The sequence below is a fragment of the Rissa tridactyla genome, chromosome 2 (genome assembly GCF_028500815.1).
Source record: "Rissa tridactyla isolate bRisTri1 chromosome 2, bRisTri1.patW.cur.20221130, whole genome shotgun sequence".
NCBI classification, from domain to species: Eukaryota; Metazoa; Chordata; class Aves; order Charadriiformes; family Laridae; genus Rissa; species Rissa tridactyla.
Window position 1 is genome coordinate 75,424,068 of NC_071467.1, and position 22,348 is coordinate 75,446,415.

The following is a 22,348-nucleotide window of genomic DNA, read 5'->3' on the forward strand; positions in this document are numbered from 1 at the left end:
AACTGATACAGGTAGATCTGTTAGGCTCCCTAGTGCTACTGTGGTTAATAGGTGTAGAAGTGTTTGTAGGTTGCAGTGTTATTCCTTGATCAGTTAAAGCCTACCCCACGTACAGCTCTGTCCTTGCTTTCAGTGTAAGTGAGGGCTCTCTGAAGTATGAGTGAGGTGAATTGCATGGCCCGTGGACTACAGGAAATCAGGTTAGTGTGCTTCTGGCTTCTTCGGGCCCTAAAAAACAACTGTATCACGAAACTGATATGGGATCTGCTTTGTACCGGATCTTGAGGGAGAGCCTCAGTGACTAGAATGAGGGTTAGGCTTTTATTGGAAGGTAATGCACTCTTAATCAAAACTGTGGGTAATGTATAAAAAAAGTGTATTTGAGCATACCCGCCATAGGCTAACAAATCATTTGGCATTCCTGCCAGAGGATGAGCTCTCAATAATTCAGCTACGTAGTGTCAGTGCAGGAGTCCGAGTCCTGGCCAGACGGAAGCCAGTTTTCTCTAGTTTGGTAGCTGGGCAATGCTTCACAAGCAGCGGAGTGGCCAGGTCTGTGCCGTGTGTTGGGTCGCATCTCAGCCTCCCATGAAATGGGTCAGATCTGGGGAGATGTCCCTGATAGGAAGTTTTATAACAGTGAGTCCTATTGAAATGAGAGATATAACGTTAGGAACTACTTCCATTAGCCTGTATTGTCTCACCTTGACTTCTGTTTATTTTTCTTTTCTTTCATCCTTGGGCAATCATGGTCGTATACTTCCATCCCTGTTTCCCCTTCTACAAATGCTCTCATTCAGTTTGCTTCTGGACTTCTTTTTTTTTTCTTTCTGACATTAAAATTTTATTTTTAAAATGTGTAAAGCTGTAGGGTTTCTCATCAGTAGAATCAAATGTAAGATCAAAAATATAATTAAGTAACTTTCATTTCTTTGCCAAAAACAAATTATTTTTTCTTGCCTATTTTGAGTGACTTTATCATGCCCGCAAGGGAATAATTTTCATCATGCCTGTCAGCGTGATCCTGTCAAGGGATGATCTTTTAAAAGTAATATGAAAATCAAATAAATGTTTGAAAAGATCTTAGTGTATGCTGAAGATTTCGGCTGTTTACAAGTGTAATATTAGAAGTGTTAGGAAATGTTGTAAAATGATACTGGAAATAAGTTACCGTGAGAGTAGTATATTTTAGACCTGTAACTTACTACGTGTGAGACATTTAAAGGTGTAAGTTACCTGTGTTGCACATACTTACAATGAATCAGTATATTTTGCCTGTGATAGATTACGTAAACTTTAGAATGTTCTTGATTTATTTTTTTTCTTATTCTCCGTCCTCTCCCTCCAAATAAAGAGCAGAACAAAAGCTCAGTTTAGTTGGTTATTTAAGTATTTCGGATGGTAAAGTGGAATGGAGCTCTAGTTTACAGTGTGAAGCTGTCTGGATGAACTCCTGCCTAGTAGTTATGGACATTATCACGTTCTCCTCATTTCCTTTCTCCATCTCTGTGGGATTTGTTTAACTTCTGTTTTCCATTTTCAAAATTCTTGAGGTGACTTTATGTTGATGCTTATCTGTTTGTATTTCTTTTACATTTGTGATGTGTTATAATTTTTCTGAGCTGCTGCGTCGAGAAGCTGAAAGGATTTTACTTATGAAGAGGAAACTTGGCATGCTATTAGTTCTGTTACAGTGAGTTTCTTTTTCCAGCCTGTGATCTGGGGTTGTTTTTTGTTTGTTGTTTTTTTTTTGGTGTGGGTGGTTTTTTGTTTTTTTTTTTGTTTTTTTTTTTTTTTGTTTTGTTTTGTTTTTTTTTTTTTGGCTTTGCCACAATCAATGAAAAGAGGAACGTTCTCTGAAGGATATCTGCTTCATGGGCTAGATCACTAGGCAGGAGTGACTTCTGCCATGTTGTTTGCATCTTGATAGTTTGGAGTATGAGGTGTGCCTTAGGGCTGGGTTTCTAGCTTTGCTGTGCAAGTTACCAGAGAGAGAGAGAGCCAGAAGGTACTCATCTGCTTTTTTTCCTCAAATGGCGATGTACATAGATTTCCCCTCAAAAGACTTGTAGGAGTGCAATCACCTGAAAGTGGAGAACGTTTACTTCATTGCCTCCTGTTTTCCACCTAGGAGACCCTGTGTTTGCGTACTGCCCTCATCGCTGAGCACTCTCACGTTGGTTTGGTCCTCCTAATTATGAGATGGGGTGCAAACGAATGTCACAGAGAAGCCCTCTGCAACTGTTCCAGCCTTGTGCATTGACAAGATTGCACATTGGCTCGACTGGGTTAGAGGTCCTGTGCTAGTTGTTCACTATATCAAAAATGAATGTTGCCATAGTTCTGCTATGTTGAGGGCTGGTTGTTTTTTAGGTTTGGTTTGGTTGGAGTTTGTTGTTGTTGGGATTTTTTTTGTGTTTTGTTTTTGGGGGTTTTTTGGGTTTTTTTTTGGTTTGTTTTGGGTTTGGTTTTTTTTTTTTTTTTTAATGAATGGTTAGAGAATTGGCATAGAAAGGATGAGATTCTACGAACAGGTGTAGTATGGAGCTCTTGCCAAATTCCTGCTGATATCCATGGGGTGAAGTGTGCCCAGTACTTGATAAGTTGCTTTTGCCTTACAGGGCAGAGGGGGTTCCAGATTTTCTTGGGCATGGTGGAAATGTGTAGGATCCCTCCATTTTTATTTTTTCTGTTGGTGTTAGATCTTATCTGAAGACCGACAATCTCTCCATAGCATTGCCATGAGGGCAGAGCTCCCAGAACCACTTCTATTTGAAACAGAGATCATGCTTTTTCAGCATAGGATGTAAAGTCCAGGTCGCATCCTATTGCTTGGTAGTTACATATTAATAAAGTGTAGGTCCAAAGGGCTTGCGTTACCTTGTCTTGAAGTTTTTAGTGTGGCGAAACTTTTCTTTGTTTCTGTTGCATTTGTTCTATGCGCTGTACTGCAGAAGTGCTCGTCTTGTTGGTCTGTTTGCTGCTTGTTTTTCCTTTTCCGTTCTGGGAAGCCTGATGCTGTTACTGAGAACAGTGCTGGTAGGTTATTTATGTATTCTGCCTAATTATTCCATGCCTATATAAATTTTTTCTGTTTACAGTAGTGAGGTGGACTATTTCAAGCCTTGGTAAAAAAGCACAGTACGCTTGTGTATTAAAATCAGCTGCTTTAGTCTGTCTCCATATCAAGGGCTGGATCACAGCATTCCTGTAACTGTGAGTGAATCATGGGTTTGAAGTGTTCCTGCTTGTAATTTCATCCGCACACTAGGGGTAGGGGGGCTCAACGAGTATCTGAGTACTGAACACAGTGAAAGATGCTTGTGGCAAAAAAAAATTGCAGTTTAGCTAAATTTAGTTTGAATTTAGCTCATACTAAAGAACAGTATGCAACTTTTTTGTAGCATGCTGTGTTTATAGCATGGAAAGCACCCGTGGCTTAAACCAGCCTTTTAAATCATACACTGTCTCTGTGCATTATTTTAGTGGGGAAACAAAAAGGCTTTTATTATGAAGTGCTTTTGTGTTGTCCTTTATAACCATTGTAGCTCTGACAGAGAAAGCTGAGTTCTTTTTCTGTTAATAGTATTAACAGGCTTCTCAGTACCTTCTGACTGCAGCTGCTGGAGCCCTTCAAAAAGCAGCTGATTGTGCAGGTCCAAGGTAGAGCTAGAGCTGTGGATTTTGGTCTGCGGTTCATGGAGCTACTTTCTGCTACCGAGATGTTTCAGAAAGTTGGCGAGGCAATGCAAATCTGTGCCACATATCGCTGTACAAATGTGAATTTTAAAGGGATCTGCTTCCACTGAAGTAGTTTAAAAATGTGTCATTTGGAAAATGTTGAAACCCAGGCATTTAAAGCAGTCGCAGTGTTTCAGGAGAGTGTGTAGTCCCTATTGTGGAAAAGTTCGTATGAGGTCACCTGAACTGTTGCTAGGTTAGAGAGACTGTAGCGGGAATGTTTTCCCTTTTCCTTTCTCTGGTGTCTCTGAAAGAAACAGACCTGCACTGTCCTTTCGCTGCAAAAGAAGAGGAGGACTGTAGTATCTAAAAGGTCCTGACCATGTAAAAAAAAAAAAAAAGAATATGCATTGTTTTGCATTTTATGGAGGTAAAGTGAACATCACTAGTCAATGTATAGCTGATGCTTTTGCTGGTATGGTGCCTGATTTCCTGACACACACACACACACACCCAGGCCCCAAGCAGTGTTGTAAAACGTCTGTAACTGCAGAATTGGCTGTAAAGAGTACTTAAAAAGTGACCAAATAAAACATGCACTCCCATTTTTGAGCTATAAATTGGTATTAAGGTGTCTGACTTTGTCTGTTCCTTCAGAAAACCAGATGCAGCTTTATGTTATTCTAGGGAACAAACGTGTGCAGCACGCTCCCAAGTTACTTCCAGCTCCTTCATCAGCTTCAAAACTCAGTCATTCTTCACTTCTCCCCTGAAGTTTCAAGTCTCTTTAGTTTCAGCTGGTTTCAGTTTCATGTTTATTTTATTTTCTTGTTTTATTGTTTTATTTCTTCTCTGTTCCCTGTGAGATCTGGAATTTACAAGTCCAGGTAAATCATAATTTAAAAAAAAAATAGTTCTGCTAGGCTCATGACACTTGCTTGCTTCTTTTCTTCCCACTCCCTCTGGTATTTTGTATTGGAGATTGTCCCCTACATTGTAGGACAAGCTTTAAAAAATCAAAATAAAAGCTTGTTTTAAAAAACAAGTTGATGTGAATTTCTGTAGCTACTTATATTGATGCAGCTGATGTTATGGAGGGCAAGAATTACATCATTTGTAAATTGATCTGATATCCTTAAATGTTGCACCACGTGATTGTAAAGCTACGTTGGTGTGATCTGAATTTATGCAAAATTCCCATGTCTCTCACCACCTGCTTACAAATAACAACTGTAGCCAAATGTGACGAGATCTGAGCAGAAGATTAATCCCAATTTCTTTTTTTTATCTTTTATAGGCAAGTAAATAAATTAAGAGTTTGGTTCATGGACATAAAGAAAGTCAAGGTAGTTTGACAGACAATAAAACCTTGAACTTTTTATCATCACCTCCATGGTGAGTGTAGGAGCTGCAAGTTGGTGACTGATGACTGCATGACTCGTTGGGTGTAGATAGGATAAAAAGGGAGTGTTTGTGGGAAATTTCCCATGGAAGAGAAATTGCTGTATGCTAATAAACATGGCAGGAGCTCTCCCTGTGTATTTGTAGAGAATGCTATTTGTTATACGCACAGGAAATGAAATGAAGTATCTGCATCACCACTAATTTTATAGTGTCCTGCAGTGGTCTTACTGAAATGTGCATTTTCAGAGTAGTGTAGTGATATTTTTGCAATTGGAGACATGTCATAGAAATTGTCAGTCAAATGCAAATACTGATTAAAAAGTGTAGAGGATTTGGATTGTTTCTGAACTCTTCTTTTTTGTGATGTGATGTAGCTCTTACTTTTTCCTCTGCCAGGAGCTTACATTGGTAATCAAAACTGTATGTTTAGTCTTTTTATCCATGAGAATACACAGTGTCTCTAATTAAAGAAAGTTTGGTTTGGTATTAGTCCGGTTCAGTTTTTTAATTATTTTTTTTTTCCCTGAACACAGTTTTGCCCTTGGCTGATTCAGCCATTAAGCTTTGCAGGCTTTTAAGGGTTAGAGTGCTTTTTCTGTGCTTTTCACTTCTGGACCTCTGTTTATGTTGTTCGCAGGGTGAAAATGATGTGTAGAATCATAATCTCTTCTCTTCCTGCACCCTAAAACCAGTCAAATTAAAAAATTCAGGCAGTAAGCCTGGGTAATAATTTCTTAGTAAATATTTCACCGCTTTTTCCATCTGTTACACTAAAATCTGACTTAAACTAGGCATAAATCTAGTCAGAAGAGGTCACTGGGATATTAATCATGAGAATTAATCCTCTTAGACATGTGCTTGGTATGAGGCCAGCTATTCAGAAGTTTAACAGCGCACATATGTTGCTTATCTGTCTGGCAGCTTGCCAATGAAGTAAACTTTGAGTTTGTGGTGGTTTTATATCTCTGTAAAGTACACTGCTTGTGTGGTGCAAGTTGATGCAGCTTTTCTGTATGTCAGCTATGGAGCATAGCCTTCTACTGAAGAACGAGTTCTCTTCAGGGTGCTTTCAAAGAGCCATAGTCTCTTAGCGTTGCATGGTAAGAAGTGGTATCATTCATGGTTGACCTTTTCATGGTGCTTCCCTGTGAAGTATGATGAGCCAAGTTTAATACTACTTACTCAGAGCAGAGGAAGAGACAGTATCTCAAGTAATACTGCAGAACCCAAATACAGCTGAATGAAATCTCACCCTGCCTCCGCTCCTGCCATGCTGACTTGGAGGAAACGTTCGTTTACCTAAATACAACTCTTTCTTGAGTCAGATCTGGACTGGAGCCAACATTTCTGTTTCACTCTTCATAAAAGCATGCTTCATACTTGATAAAATAATGATTATTTCATATCCTAATTATGGAACTGATTCATCCCCTGGGGCGTGGAAAGCAAACAGCAGGAGTGAGAGTGAGTGCATCATCTAATAAATTAGCATATTTTTAGGGAGGAGATAAAAATAAAATGCAACTCCATTGAAAAGTTTCATGATAAAGAAAAATGGTTTGCATTGGAGGAAATTTTTAGAACAATCTGAGATTATGGCTGGAAGAACATCTTTTCTTATTAACATGTTTATACTTCGCTCGCAAGAAATTATTAATTTTCTTCTTGCCTTTATTTCTCAAGGAGAAGAATGAAAGCTCGTGCTCCTCCTCCACCAAATCAACCTTCTGCAGTAAGTAGAATTCACAGTGAGGAAAAGTCACCTGCAGAGACAGCTGTAACTTCTGATCAGAGCCTTGTGAGCATGAAGGAGAACATGATAAACAGATCGGTGGACTTCACAGTCATTTTACCCAGCGGGGTGGAGCAGAAGAGCACAGTACAAGGAAGGTAAGGCTTTGATTAGCTCCTGCTTTCTGGAGCTCTCCATTCCCAGTGGAATACTTGCTGATTCTAATGTCTCCCTTTCTGAGTTGATGGGATTTCTCTGACAAGCTTCTCTCTGCATTTTAGGCAGCTGTTGTACCAGAGAGTCCTGAAAACCATGTATAAAAGACCCTTTCTGCCGGGGCAGGAAGGATTTAGCAGCTATTGTGTCACTGTTTTCCCCATGGATCACCCTCAGAATGTGTATCGATCCATCTCTTCTATGTAGTGTCACAGGGCTAGTCTTAGATTGTATCACATCTCGTAGTACAGAGGGGTTTTGGTGTAGTGGAAGTAGGTGCTGCTGGCATACAGCAATCCTGACAGTGCGCCTGTCTGGAGTCATGCCAAGAAGCAAGCTCAGAAGATGAATGATTCATCACGTGTAGAGATCCTGCCTTCACAAATACATTGTGATTGTGTAGACATCAAATACATTGTAACTGTGTAGACAGCAAAGCATCTGCTGGTATTTAGGAAGCCTTTTCTATATAAAAGCTTATTGTTTTTTCCACGGGAAGAGCGAGAGAGGTTCTCCTTGTCACTGGGTACAATCAAGGACAAATTGTATTGAAAAGGCAGTTTTGAGAATAATTTTCTTCACCATGGGAGCTCTTCCTTCTCCTCAATATCTCTGCAAGAACTGTTTTGAAAGAGAGAAACTCATTACTCTAAGAAAGAACTTGGAAGAGTTTTAACAATGTCTTCAATACTATGATGAAACTGTACCAAACCATGGTGTGGTTGGCGGCAGTCAAGAAACCTTAGAAAGTGGTAGTACCACATTAGGAGGATCATAAAATCATAGAATGGTTTGGGTTGGAAGGGACCTTAGAGATCATCTAGTTCCAACCCCCCTGCCATGGGCAGGGACACCTCCCACTAGACCGTGATATGTAGATGCCTGTTGATGTGCTTATTTTACATTTGGAGTTTGCAGTAGTTAGTCTGCATTCCTGTAAAACTACTCTTCTTGGTCATATATTAGTCTGTTTTGACAGTTTGTCTGTTAGTGTATTTTGATCGCTGAGGAGGATGCGTACAGCAGCTCGTAGTGTCTTCTTGTGGAAGTGGTTTCTTGTAGAAATTAGTGTTCGCTTATTCACTCTCAGGAGACTAGTGGAACTTGTGTGGGTCAGAACCAAAGCCAGAGCGGTGTTAAAGGTTTTAAAGGAAAGCAATGCTTATCAGAACTCTCAAATTATATGTTTAGTGATGAAGTTTTTATAGGGAGATTTGGGCTTAATGAGAGAAAGATGAGAACAGGGGCCTGGAAAGTAGAATAGGGCATGAAACTCACTGGCCCTTAGATCCCAAAGAAAGCTGATATTTCATTGGCAAATGCAAGCCATCTGGGAGCCAACAAGAGGCTAATCTTCATGTAGCATTTTGTATGGAGAGATACATAATTGCCATACAGCTAGAAAAGATTTTCTTTTCCTTAAAAAATCCCACCCCAAAACAAACGCTCCAAGAGCACTGCAAGAGTGGTGTTTTAATGAGACCTTTTGAAGAACATACAAGTTACAGGAGCAGGGAACAAATGAAAAATCCCGATACAGTAAACTTTCTGGCTCTCACGCAGGTGTTTATCACTACCATTGCTATCATGTACACTGAGGCTGAGTAGTTTTATTGTTAGTGTCCTTAGTTTGAGGATTGAAACCTGAAAGAAATGTTGAAAATTAAACCTTAGACGTTTGTCGGGTTATTTACGTTGTCTATGTTAAGCACTCTAATCAACCAAAATGTTCTCTTAATAGTTCAGTGAAGGTGCCCGGTTCTCTCCATTGGCTGCATGACAGGTCTAGGCCCCTGATTTAGGCAGCAATTAAATTCCTGCTTGTGCTAATCTGCTCATCTGAGTTTCACCAGTGCCTAACGTAGGTAATAGGTGTTCTCTCTCAGCACTGTCTTGAGCACTTGGAGTGGAGAGTTGGTGACGAATAGCAGGCACTGATAGCCAGCTGTGGGAGGTGGAAGATGATGGAAACTGAGGAGGGGAGTAAATCATCCTAACAAGTTATGAAATAAGAAAAGGATACCCTCTAATGAGCCCTGTATTGTAGTGGCATCACTCTATGAACAGACCTCCTGTGTGCTGCTGTTCTTTCTAACCACTGAAAGATGAAATTTTCTGTACGTTAACACTGGTTACATTTTTAGGGATGTGGAATAAAAGAAAAAAAAAAGTCAAAAGCATCTGAAATTTTTAGGGGATGGACTGTCTTAAGTCTCTGGGTTTGGGTGAAAGACCAGGTTTTTTTGTCTTTTTGCATTGTTTTTACATTGTAAACTGGACAGCTACAAAGTACAGTGATACTCAGAGGTAAACATTTAATGATGAAGATACTGGATGAAAAAAGAATGTGTTTCATTTAGTTTGAAACAGTATGAGAGCCAATGCAGATGATAAATTCTTTTCCCTGTTCACCCTTTTTATCTGTGGTGATATCATGGAAGGACATTTGCGACAAATTCTGCTGTTGTTTATACTGCAATAAATCTTCAGTATTTTTGTTGCCATCATTAAAACTGCATTCTGCAAAATCTGCTTTTTGGTACCCTGGGGAAATAGCTTTTCTGTTGCAAAAAAATTTGCAAAACCTTGCCCTGGGCATCATCGTAATGAAAAATGATTCTGTAATTTCAGAAAAGCAGTTCACAGAGCCATGAAGTACACTAGAGGATGTTTGAAAATACAACTACTGTAGTTAATTATTATCACTTAAGTTTATTATAAATGAACCAAGTTAAAAGTCAAAGTTATCTCTTTCAAATTGTTCATTGTATGTAAGCAAAGCAGCATGTTGTTAATTTTACTTTGTTCTCTATAAAGAAAGTTCCTATAAATATCAGCAAGAAGGCAGAAAATTCTCATTAAATTCTCTTGAAAGATAGTTCAAGAAAAAAAGAAAGTGTCTGCTATTTAAAGATATTTTATTGGAATATGGAAATTTTAGGTAGATTTATTTAGAAGAGTTAACTCAAGCTGACAGTCTCTCTTTAAGAGTTTATTGCCATCTTGTAACACACAATTTATTCTAGATTTTGGAAATACATATTGCAGATTTTAGGACAGTTAAGTCCCTAAGAATAGGATTAAAAAACAGGTTGTTTTTTTTAAAAAATAATTGGTCCCTGTGAACTCTACTGTAAAACATGTAAAATATTAATGAAAAACTGTTAGCCTTCTGCCCCCGAAAAGAATTATAAAATATGTTGCACTGGCCACTTACACATTTTATGCATATAGATCTATAGCAGATCCACACAAACTGTAGGCCTGGCAGAAGCGATGGCTAGATATTTAGAAAGAAAATAAGTTGAAAATCTCATAAGAGTTAACAGAAACTTTTTCTGAATGTGTTTCTCACAGGTAATACTTCTAATGGGTAACCTGTAAATAAAGGGATCATACCTCTGTCTCCATTCACACTGTGTGACACTGAGGTGGACTTCCCAATTAACACAAATACAGACGTTTAGTGTCAGCAGCTTGAGAAGTCAGTAGTATCTGAAGTATAATGCGGAAAAATGAGGATGTTTAAAGCTAAATGATATTTGGTTTGGAGTTGTCAGCACATGGATGTCCAACATGCAGAAGAGTAGACTGGGCAGTTGTTGCTCATGCTGTTATCTGACATGTTACACAAATTGTCTCATCCATGTGATGCACAGAGAGCAGGACACTAGAACAAATAATAAACTAGCTGAAGCTGTAGTCCCATTCTGCAGTTACTGGAGGACTGAGCTCAGTACAGAGTATGCATTATATGGAGCATAAAGCTGATGTCATCACAGAAAGAATATTCTCACATAATTCTCAGTGAAAGAGACTTAAGTGATATTAATTGTGGGCTTATAGTTCGACATATGGAACGATGTCTCAAGAAAGACTGAAGGTGTGAAATCAGGCCAGGTCGGTGAAACATGAAAGAGGTGTTCTTAGAAGAAGATGAACAGTACACATACAGCAAAAGGGTTAAAAATGATCTTAACTAAATTCTAAATAGGGGTCAGGTCAAAACTACAGTAGTTCAATGTACGCTTTAAAAAAAAAAAATCTTACTAGAATTATTTGCAGAATAATTTATATTGGAAGGGGTCACTGGACCTCACCTGCTGTAACTCACAGCTCAGTGCAGGTCTCTCAAGAGCACGTTCCTCAAGGCTGTCTCCAGGCAAGTTTGAATACCTCCAGGGAGAAGGTTTCTGAACCTGTCGGTACCCCTGTTCCAGGGCTTGACCATCCTTGTGGTGAAAAAATGTTTCCTTGTACCTAAATGTGACTTCCTCCTTGTCTCTTGTGCTCTTGCTGTTCACCACCAAGAGTCTGGCTCTGTCACCGTAGGGATTGTTACTTACAGGCAGCAACCCAGTTCTCTGCCTCTTCTTGTGTATCATCTTGATGTTCGTTCTGTGGACTTACCCAATTATGGAAAATAAGAGCCAAATAAACATAAGCAAAATAAGAAAATAAATAGAAAGCATTGGTGAATATTGGTTTAACGTCCTTCCTGTACTTCTGGTTGTCTAGGAAAACTTATAATCTTTTCATGAAGTGCCTGCTGTGCTTTGGAACATGAGAAAATAATAATGACTAATGCTATTTTATGTTTTAAATGCAAATAGTGAAAGTGTCAGAGACTTCAGGTCACCCCCCCCCTTCACTACTGTTTTTCTTTTCCAGTCAATTGTCCCTTTAGATTCCTAATGTGTGTTTGACATTGACCATAAGAAAGAAGATTCTTTACTCCATTTTGAGATTTTTTTTTTATGGACATTTGTAGCTTGAAACTAGAAAGTAATAGGGAAGTCAATGTCATTTGATAGAGTACAACTTTATCCTAAACGTTTATTTCCCAGATGTACCAGGCTGTGTTTTAAAATGGATTTTGCTGTGATCCAATGAGATTAGGTCAAGCCACACCTAAAACAACTCCATTGTTCTCTGCCTCTTAAACAGTAGACGTATTTGCTGCATTTTACTGGTGAACAACAGGACACACGGTTCGACATGCTCAAATTCAATCAGGACTTCAGCCTGATAAATATTGCTGACAAAATAGTTATTCTTTACTGGCCAGAAGTGGTGGTAAATGTCAAACAGCTTAGTAATAGAATATCAGGACAGAGACGGGACCATCTTATCTGAATCTTACATTGGGTTCATCCTCCAGTTTAATTTCTGTGCTCCAGTATTTGCTTATCAGTCATTACTGTTTGGTATCTGTTCACTTAGTGTTTGGTTTCTCCACTCAAAATTTCAGCAACATGTTATTAAAATAAGTAAGTAATGTGTTTCTTAGCTGAGTAGTTGGGAAGGCAGGAGACATTTAACTTCTTCATTTCAGCTTTAGACTTAATCATAGAATCATTTACGTTGGAAAAGCTCAAAACCGAAAACAGTATTTGAGGTTCGGCCTCACCAGTGCTGAGTACAGGGGGCTGATCACTTCCTAGATCTGCTGGCCACACTATTTCCTTTATGATCAAATCTGCCTGAATTTCAAAATAGAGCATGCTGTCTACCAGGTCTCAAAAGCAGGTTAAAATAAAGTGCAGATATGTCTGTAACGAGATGGAAGCAAAGGAAGGATTCACTCTTTGCATCTTCCAAGAGCCATATTCCACCCAAGGTTAGCAAGAAAGTTGGTTTAGATTAGTAGATGGCTCAGTACCATTCTCCCACTGCGTTTTGTTTCTGTGTGTGGTGTATATGTGGAGTTACTTGAAAAAAAATTCCCATTTAATATCAAGCTGAACTGTATTACAGTTTAGAAGGAAAATTTTTCGAGTTGGTGAAATTGAAATCTGATCAGAATAGCTTTATTGCAAGGACTTCCCAGCTCTGTTACTTCTCTGGAAACACATGAATTTTGTTTGAAAAATTCCACTCTTTTTCTTTCTTTCTTTTTTTCTTTAAGTTTCGTGAAAATTATTTTCCCAAATTTATATTTTGGGAAGAGAATACTATTAACTTTGAAGTTGTTTCAAAAGCTTCAGAGATATTGCTTAATTTGTACTCCTGAATGGTGCAGATGAAGCCTGGGGATGCTTTTTATGGAACAGTTGTGTATTCTGAGCAGCATGACTCAGGATAGGATGTTGCAGACTTTAAGTGTTACATTTAACACACACCTGCTCTGTAATCAACAAAAAGATGAACTCTAATTTGGCTGGATTTTTAAATTATCCGTTGTCTGGACAAATTTGTTCAACTTGCATGATTGTCTGCAACTTATTTTCTCAAATGGCTGGTGTGGATTCTAATCTTGTTACAATTGTGGTACTGTTGCTGCTGAACGTATTCCATAATTTCAGTGGAAGGTGCACGGAATCATAAACTGTTCTTTTGACAAACGATATTTTTAAATGCTTTTTCAAATACTCTTTTTTTTTTTTAAAGTGTTTTTAATGAAGTAGTTTACATGAGGTAAGATAACTGTCCAAATTCAAATGAATTATCACAATGTTATGCATTACAGAAATATATTAGCGTTCCACTTTAAATAGAAGTGTCTGGCATGTAGAACACCACCTATTGCGGTTCTGCCAGGTTATTTGCTTTTCTCTGAAACAGTAGTAATAAGGCTGAAGGGAAAAAAAACACATGCAAATTTCACTTTAAAAGAAGTATGTCTGTAAACAGACAAGCTGAGATCTGTATCAGGTGGACTGACACTTTGTTAAATGCTCACTGCTGCACAGCATAATGAATACTCATGTAAATATCAGTGTAGGTGGGGTTCTCCTATAGTTTGGACTTAGTAGGTGTAAATGTTTCTGTTGGTTTGTGGCATGTTACATATGAATTAAACATGGTTCTGAAATACAGACATTTGCAACTTGAGGACAGTGCCAGAATAAGTCATCTTGAAATGACCTGATATAGTTTCAATTTAGATACTACATGTTTCTGTTTGTATGCTCTCTATGTTAGAAGTTACCACACTGCTCTATTTTTCCGAAGCCTCCCGTACATATTAATGACATCTGTTTTCCTTGTTTGATCTTCAGTCATCATCTTCTCACTGTGTTCTTCTTTTAAATGCGATCATCTATTTCAAATTTTCCACACTTAACACTTTTTCAGCTCACGCTGAGTAACTCGGTTAAACTTGAAATAGGTTACTTTAAAGAAGGTCCTTTATCATCCCTTGCATGGGAAGAGCTGTCATCTACATATGTTTTAGTCTTTCGCCTCTTAATAAGGGATCATTCTTGTTTTTCATTTTTGTTGTCTTTCTCTGCCATTAGCTCTCCAGGGTTCTTCACCAACTTTTTGAGCAGTTGTTGGCCAACAACATATACATAGAAGGATGGTGGGCACCCCCTCACAGAGCAGTGTCCCAAATGCCGACAGCTTGCACTCGAAGGGCAGTTCTTGAGCTACAGATGTAATAGTGGTAGCTAATTAACTGTGAAGGATTTTATTTTCTTTGAATTTGCTTGTATTTTGAGTCTGTATACAGTTTTACAGTTTACATATTAGAAGAGGTGCCAATTCCTTTGGCAAATATGCTGTCTATGCACTTATTTTCACTTCTGCTAGAAGAAAATTATCTCATGTATATGACAGGCTTCAGGTAGGGCTGGTAATTTTTTTCAACTTCCGTTGTTTTGTTGATGACAGATATTGGTTTATGAAACCAGAACTTTTCACGGTTTCATAGAAACATAACCAGTTTTAATAAACCTGTTTTCTCAGGTTCTGGATGGAATTTTAGGGAAGAAGGCTGAAAAAAAAAAAGAACCCTTCAGTACCTTGGTAGAGGAGAATTTCTGGGGTGTGGAGGAACTTAGTTCATACCTGCTGCGTTAGGCAGTATCAAGCTCCAGTGAATGTTGAGTTACTGACACAAAAGGGAGTACCTCCATGCAGAGGCATGGTATAAGAGACGGGTAGTGACTGACTCATTTAACCTCATGGTTTAAGAATCACATGTGCAGTAAGAGTTCTTGATTATGCAAATACTTGAAACTTGGTTTTACACTGGTTTAAACCTCACCAAAAGAAATATGGAAGGAATCTCTTGTACTTGGAAATATTGCTGGTGTCAAATGGGTTGGTAGGAAGGGGAGAGAAACTCAAAAGTTGTAAGCTAGAAAAAAAAATCCTCTCAACCTTTTGTTTCAGATTTAAATGCTCCAGTTTGAATTGCATTCTGTGATGGTTCAAACCTAGGTAGAGTTTGTTGTACTATGAGTGCATCATTTATTTATATCTTTTCTTCATGTTAAAGAACTGGGTTTGAATTGGAGAATTTAATGTATGGATTTCACAGATGAGATGCACTTTGTCCACTCTTGGCTTATGTTTGTTAGTGCTATTATTGGCACTGTTGTCTGCCTCTTAGTGAATAGTTAATTGCCAGCTCACAAACACACACTGAAGTGCAAATATATTTAATTCCTAACATTTTATCTGGTCTGTTTAGCATTTCAAAGCATTAGCACTGTTCCCTCCCAAAGATGGTTAACTAGTGACACATCCACAGCTTGTATTGTCTTTTTTCTCCCATATTAAAACTGAAGTAATTTTTTTAGCAGCTGTTTTTTCTCATGCTAATGGCAAATGTCTTCTTCCCTGCAGTAAAGCTGTGATGGATCTGTTGGTTGATTTATGCAGCCAGTATCGCTTAAATCCATCCCAACATAGTCTTGAACTGAAGTCTTCAGGAACACAACAACCTCTGAGTTACAAGCCAAACACTTTGATAGGAGCCTTGGACGTACAGACAGTACTTCTGAAAGAGAAGGTTCCCGAAGAGAAGACAAAGCGACCTCTGCCAAGGGTCCCTGAGGTCGGTACTCTGTAGGGCTAAAATGGTGCCATGAAACATCATTTCATTCCTACGATTTCAAGAAGTTCTTCCAATCTTTGCATCTTCAGACCAGCTGGGAGAGGCTTGAGATTGACTATAACCTGCTTTACTAGCTTAACTGATTTGCATGCAGACTGGCAGATGCCGGTCTGGACTCCAGCGTTTAGACAAAATGTTCTGTTGCTTGTTGTTGGATGGATGGAAATCTGTTCTTACAGAGACCCTTGACTGAAGGCTGGGGTGATTGAAATTTGCAGTGGTGGCTGAAATGAGGGTTGTGGGATTGTGTGGAGGTAGGTAGGGTTTTGGGTGGTATTTTTTTGCCATCTTTATCGAAGATATGGGAGAAGACTGATCATTAATAAATGTATTTCACAGTATTGTGTAGATTCAGAAGTAGCCATTTTCCAAATATGTTTTCTGAAATTTTTATTATTCAGAATCAGTATAGCTAATTACACGGTCACGCCATTCAGAGTGCTACTTGTAAACATTCACAAATTACAGCTGCCTCTGATTCCTTTTCCTTATTTGCCTGTTCTTGTGAATATCTCCTTAGTGACAGGGGAGTTCTGGAATTAGTTGGTTTTGGGTTTTTTTTTTTAAATAATATTTTTGCAATAGTATGCATGTGGGGTAAGTTTGCCTAGGAGGAGTCAAGACAATATGGAAATCCTCAATGCCTTTCTCATTGTAAGAGAGCCTATCCATCATGGAGGGAAGGCTGAGAGTTTGTGTTTGTTTCTGCAGAAATCTGTGAGGCTGGTAGTGAACTACTTGAAGACACAGAAGGCTGTGGTTCGAGTCAGTCCAGAGGTGCCTCTTCACAGCATCATCCCAGCCATTTGTGAGAAGTGTGAAGTCAGTCAAGAGCACGTTGTTCTTTTGCGAGATGGCATCACTGGGGAGGAGCTGGAGCTTACCAAGTCCTTGGAGGAGCTGGGAATAAAGGAGCTGTATGCCTGGGACAGAAAAAGAGGTGAGCTGAGATTGAAAGCAGTCACTGCACGGTTAGATGATGTGCCAACAGTATTATGGGCAACTAAAAAGAATTTGTACTCTTGTTGCTTTGGGGCCCGCTTGAAACAGAAGAGTGACATCTCAGTGGGAGAGCAGCGTGCGTTTGTTCAGTGAGCCGTGCCCAGAGCAGCAGCCAGGACAGCAGCGTGCCCAGCCGTCCCTGGCTGCTCTCGGGCCCTGTGCCAGGCTGGGCTGGCCCCTGGCAGGGCACAGTTTGGCCTGGGGAGGGCAGAAGGAGGAGCTTTGCTACCTCCTGGAGCTGCTGTCAGTACAGGTGTGCGTAACACGGGGGCCTTGTCCAGGCAGAGCCTGTCACCTGCCCGTGCTGTGGGTTGGAGAGAAAGAGAGAAGAGACATGCCATAGTCATGGCAGCTGCGAAAGCTGAGAGGCAGAGGCGACAGACCAGGGCTTATGACAAACAGACTGTGGATAGGTTCAGAGGCGCTTCCTTCAAAGAGTGAAGTTATTCATGGTTTAGTGAAGAGGAGCTAAGAGGTATTTGTATTTAAAATTTTGTTGTCTTGTTTATTCACCCTCACTTTCTGTTGTTGCAGATGATATTGTAGCGGCAGCTTCTTGAGCTTGAGTTTTATCAGCCTGATTGTTTATTCAAATAGCATATTTATGTGATGTGCTTTAAAATACACCTGCTTTAAAAACACACATTGACAAGCGCTACTTCCTTTGAGGTCAGAAAGTGATATTCATTAAAATTGTCTCCTGCAGTTTGTCTCAATCGGTATCACTTCCAGCACAGTAAATGTCCTTATTTATTCTTTAGATAACGTCAGTCTTGTAGGTGCTGAGAAGCAGGCTTATTTTTTATTTATACAGTTACTTATTTATGTTGACGTTCTGTCTCTTCTTTCAAACTCCTCTGGTAAGTGACAGTTCTACCTCTGTGTGAATCAAATTTCAATGAGCTTAGACTTTTAAATAAACTAAATGTCTCTTTTCATTTGAATTGTTAGGATGCTCAAGAAAGTGACTGACAACATATCATAACTCAAATTTGTGTTTGTTTGTTTTTTTAAGACGTTTACTGTAATTAAGCTAACCATTTTGGAGCAACATATTGAACATACAGACTATTCAGCAGGACTCATTCAGCATACTTCAGGGACAATTTATGGAGTAGTTAGCCTAAACCTTCCTTAAACTCTTTTCCTTTAAAATGAAAGTGATGTTGTATATACTGGTGCAGTATTGGTCCTCAGATCTGGTTGTAGCCTGTACAGTCAAAATCAAGACTTTACTTAGGGCAGGGTTTACAGCAGCAAATTATGTAACACTTCATAATGTGCTGCTCTCTGCATCATTTTTTTTTTTAATATTTTATTCTTTTTTTAACCTTTCAGCATACCTTTCATTATGATAAAATCCGCCTGATCTTGAGCATATTTCAGCCTTTTTTGCCTTCCTCCTACTTTGCACTTTGGTGTCTGAGGAGAAAACTGGTAAACACACATAAAATTTACAAGATTTCCTTTGTTTCAGCAAATTCCTGCTTCTCATTTGTAATCTCCAAGAGGAATAATCCCATTGGTTTCAGTAGCAGTTGGTCTATGAATTGTGCATTGAGCGGACGTCCAGTCTGCTTAGTTATCAGAACAGACAGATTTTTAAAAATAATTCCCACTAACGAGTAAGGCATCAGAGGTGCTGAAAGCATAGACTCTGCTTCTAAGAGCTGGTTCTAGAAAAACTTCGTGCTCGTCATTCTCTCCTTCCCTGAAACAGAAATACCAAGTGCTGAAGGATTACTAAAAGACAAGCTCTGCTGCCACCTGCTTACATAATTCAATTTTGCAGTTGAAGCCGCTTCACAAGTGAGTTGGGAATGAATGCAAATGCAGCTAAACTGCTTCCAGTAGCAGCGATGCATGTCTGTTGTCGGTCAACATTTTTTTCTGTAATGCTTAGGAAAACAAATACTAGGAGTAATGAATTAATATTGCGGCTTATGAGGCAATATTAGAACTTTAATATGTCTTCTCTTGTCCTTTCATTGCCTGCCTTTTCCAGTTCCTCCATCAAAAACTCAGTCTGAACCTTCTCTGAACTATAGAGGTACTGTACAATGCTGCTGAGGGAAAACCATCTTTCCTTCATGTTACGTTTAATGTGGGATTGGTAGATGGGTCTTTAAGAACGTCATGTAAAATGCTGTCAAGAAACAAGCTATTTTCATGATCTGTGTTGTCTTTTGCACAGTGTTGTTGACATGTCTGTGTTTTTGCTTAGAACAAACACACTTCTGTGCATGCTGCTTCTTCAGTAATTGCCCTTAAAATGCCAGCAATTAACAAATCTTGTCATTTAACTGTTGTGTGGTATGGTCTGTTTCTATACAGATTCCAGGCCTTTTCACATTACCTACAGTATGATTAGTTGAATTTCTGAAATACTAACATTTCATAGCTCTCTTGAGTTTGAAATGCGTATAGTAGCAAAGAAGGAATATTTTGAGATCTATGAGATCTTCCACTAATTTCAGTTTACTTGCAATGATGCATATTAATATCAAACCTATGTATACATGTTGGATAACTGAATAGATGCTGACTTCTGAATTGCTACAGTAGGTGGCGTTTGATTAGATCACATCTGTGCTTCTGCTTCTAGTTAAACAGAAAATGTACGTACGTAGTGTATCCTTCCCCCCCCCCACCCCGAGTCTGTTGTAATACATTGCTTAAATTAATTATCCTCAAGAAAGGTATAGTTGATACGTAACTGGCTTTACTTCTTTGCATTGCTAGTAAGCACAAAATAACCAAAATAATACTGTGGATAACATCTTTAAATTTTCTGGAAGGAAGTCCATCTCCAGTAAGCAGTGACAGCCATTGACTCAATCCGAGCCTCTTGGCTTCACTAATGCCAGCACTTTTTCCCCTAGTCCTCTGTCATTACTTGCTATGGCTTCCTCTTATGCAGAGCATAATAATAGAGAGAATATCTACCGTATTTATTTAAAAAAAATTGTTCCAGATTCATAAAGGTTCTCTGTTGTTTTGAGATGATATGCTGTGTTTAAAATCCCGGTTTATTGGGATCATACAATGTTTAATGGTGATGTTGATGATCAGCAGCGTTACTGACGCTGCTTATGCTAGCCTTTCATCGTTATTCATAGTTGAAGACTACGTGAGCCCACATGAGCACACTGTGTGACCCACATCTAGTTGCAGCCCAGGCTTGAGCAGAAAACAGGAGTTTCTGGTAAAAGAGCATAGGCAGCACTTAGTATTTGAGGAAGGTATTACTTTATTACTGTATTTTTTTTTGCAGGGGATTTGCAGCCTTTCTTAAGGATAGTTTCTCCCTGGTTTTGTATGGGTTCATCATCTTTACTCTTCTACTGTGCTTTGAACTACTGTATGTGCTTAACACCTTCTAACACCTGACGTTGTTGATATGCAAAGTGATCTGTGTGAAAATCGTGTGCTTTCTGTGAAATGCAAACCAGTTTCCAGGAGTTCTGGGGTGAGGGGATTTTTTGTGACATAAAACTTTATTCTCTGGCAACAAACAAGTCCTTTTGCATTTGCTTCTTATTAACAAATAAAGAAAATATTTGCAAGAGAGAGCAATTTTTCTCTGTACAGTAAACTTTCTGTGTGCTAGTGGGATACTCTGATGTGTTTGGAACCAAGGAGAAATCTTTATAGCATTATGCAGTGTCCATTAAAAAAAGTGGGAGAGCTTTACAGTCTGTATATTGAATGTCAAACCAATCATTTTTCCCTGTAATGCATGACCTTAGCATGTTGCTCATCCAGCTCGGGTTGTCTGGGGAAAATTGAAGGGAGACTAAACAGCCTGAGAACTCATACTGTTCCTTAGCTGGTTCAAGGAGGACATGCTTGTTTGAGGTCTTACAGCCTGAAATGCATACGAACTTGCCTTGCTTCCCACCTGAAGTAAAAGCACCAAGAAGAGAAAAGATGATCACAACCACCTGGTTTAAGTTCTAAGGAGAGCTCTTTTTCCAGGCAAAAGGTCTCATTCCTCTTCATGGAGCTTTATCCAAATCCACATTGAGAGTCTTTCCATTAACTTCACTGTGTTAAGTCAGGCCTGTTGGTTGTTAAAGATACTCACCATCATCTTTTTAAAAAGGTTTTTTCTTTTTGGTATTAGAGTACTTCCACAAGTTTTAAGTGAGACTTCTAACATGCATTTCTAAAGACTAAGCAACTTGCTCCTGTTTTGCCTTTTAATAAGGATTAATAAATTGTGATTGAAAACTTACTGAAGTTTATTAAATTATTCGATTTGCTTCCATTAGATTTTGGAACAAACTCAAAACAAAAGTTTGATAAAAAAGGAAGTGTGGGATCTGGCAGTTACTTAGATAATTCAGTTCATAACATCTCCAGCTTAAAAAAATACAGCATGAATCCAGGATGTTTTAAAATACTGGTCTTATGAATCTTTATTTCAGAAGTGTAAAAAATATTCCATTATAATTGTTTCAGAACCAAGTCGAAAGGCTTCAGTAAGCAATGATGCAATAGAAAAAGAAAAGACGAGACTTCTGGGATTGTTTCAAGCCGATAGAAGAAGCAGCAAGGTAGGTGTTCAGCAAAGTACTACCTCACTAAAGAGAATTATTTTCTTTCCAGATGTATTTTGTGTGTAGGTCGTGGTATTTGTTTGGTTTGTGGGTTTTTTTCTTTCTTTTTTTTTTTTTTTTATTTCCAAGTAGTAATCTGTTAGTATATGCATTAACTATGTTTAATCAGTGAAGCCTTATGGAGATGCCACCTGCTTATTTAAGGAGTCGGGCATGTTGACCATTTAAATCTTTATTTATCTATTTTAAAATGCTGTAGGTTCAGTATGTGTTAACAAAGGGCAGTAGCTTCAAGTAACTTACGTCCACTTAGTAGTGCTTAGATTACAAAATGCATTTATGAAAGAACTGTTGTAATATAGAACACATTAAGATTTCAAGTGTAAGTGTCTTATTAACTCTTCAGTGCATGGATGATAATCTGGTTTAAAGCATTTATATCTTCAGGACGCTCTGTGTAGTCATGCTATTGCCATTTCCAAGTCTGTAAAACCAATGAATCAGGTGTGGAAGAAATAACTTGCAGTACTAAAACGAGTAATAAACTGAGGGATCAGTATCTGCTGGCATGCATGCCTGGCATTTTTAACTTTGTTTTTAATCTTGAGCTGGAAAAATTAAAAAAGATACTTTAAATAAAATAATTTTCGTCTGTTGAGATGGCTTTATGAAAAATGTGTCATTCACCACAGAAATGAAATTTCTAACTCAAGAGCATATAAAAAATACTGGGCTTTTAACTTCATATTTTCTGCATCCTTTGCTACAAATATCAGTGTCAACTGATTTTCATTATTAAGTATTTAATACTCTGAAGTGTCAGAGTAAAAAGGGAATTATCTTTTGTCTGGTTTAAAAGGCCCTCTAAGGTTTTTGCAGTGCCCTCTAAGGTTTTTGCAGTGC

General features: G+C 38.6%; 1 protein-coding gene across 16 annotated transcripts in view; it reads left to right on the top strand.

Moving 5' to 3' along the window:
- Positions 1-22,348, top strand: part of COBL (cordon-bleu WH2 repeat protein) — a 178,967-nt gene that overhangs the window by 51,398 nt on the left and 105,221 nt on the right. For 13 of the 16 annotated variants that reach the window (XM_054190123.1, XM_054190124.1, XM_054190122.1 and 10 more), the window contains 5 exons: positions 6,769-6,975; positions 15,611-15,821; positions 16,593-16,821; positions 18,889-18,933; positions 21,348-21,442. In XM_054190123.1, the coding sequence (XP_054046098.1) occupies positions 6,776-6,975; positions 15,611-15,821; positions 16,593-16,821; positions 18,889-18,933; positions 21,348-21,442 (780 nt within the window). In that variant the 5' untranslated portion in view covers positions 6,769-6,775. Of the gene's footprint in view, positions 1-2,589; positions 3,040-6,768; positions 6,976-15,610; positions 15,822-16,592; positions 16,822-18,888; positions 18,934-21,347; positions 21,443-22,348 lie in introns of those variants that run through there. The other 3 variants (XM_054190117.1, XM_054190120.1, XM_054190126.1) reach the window with 2 other exon arrangements.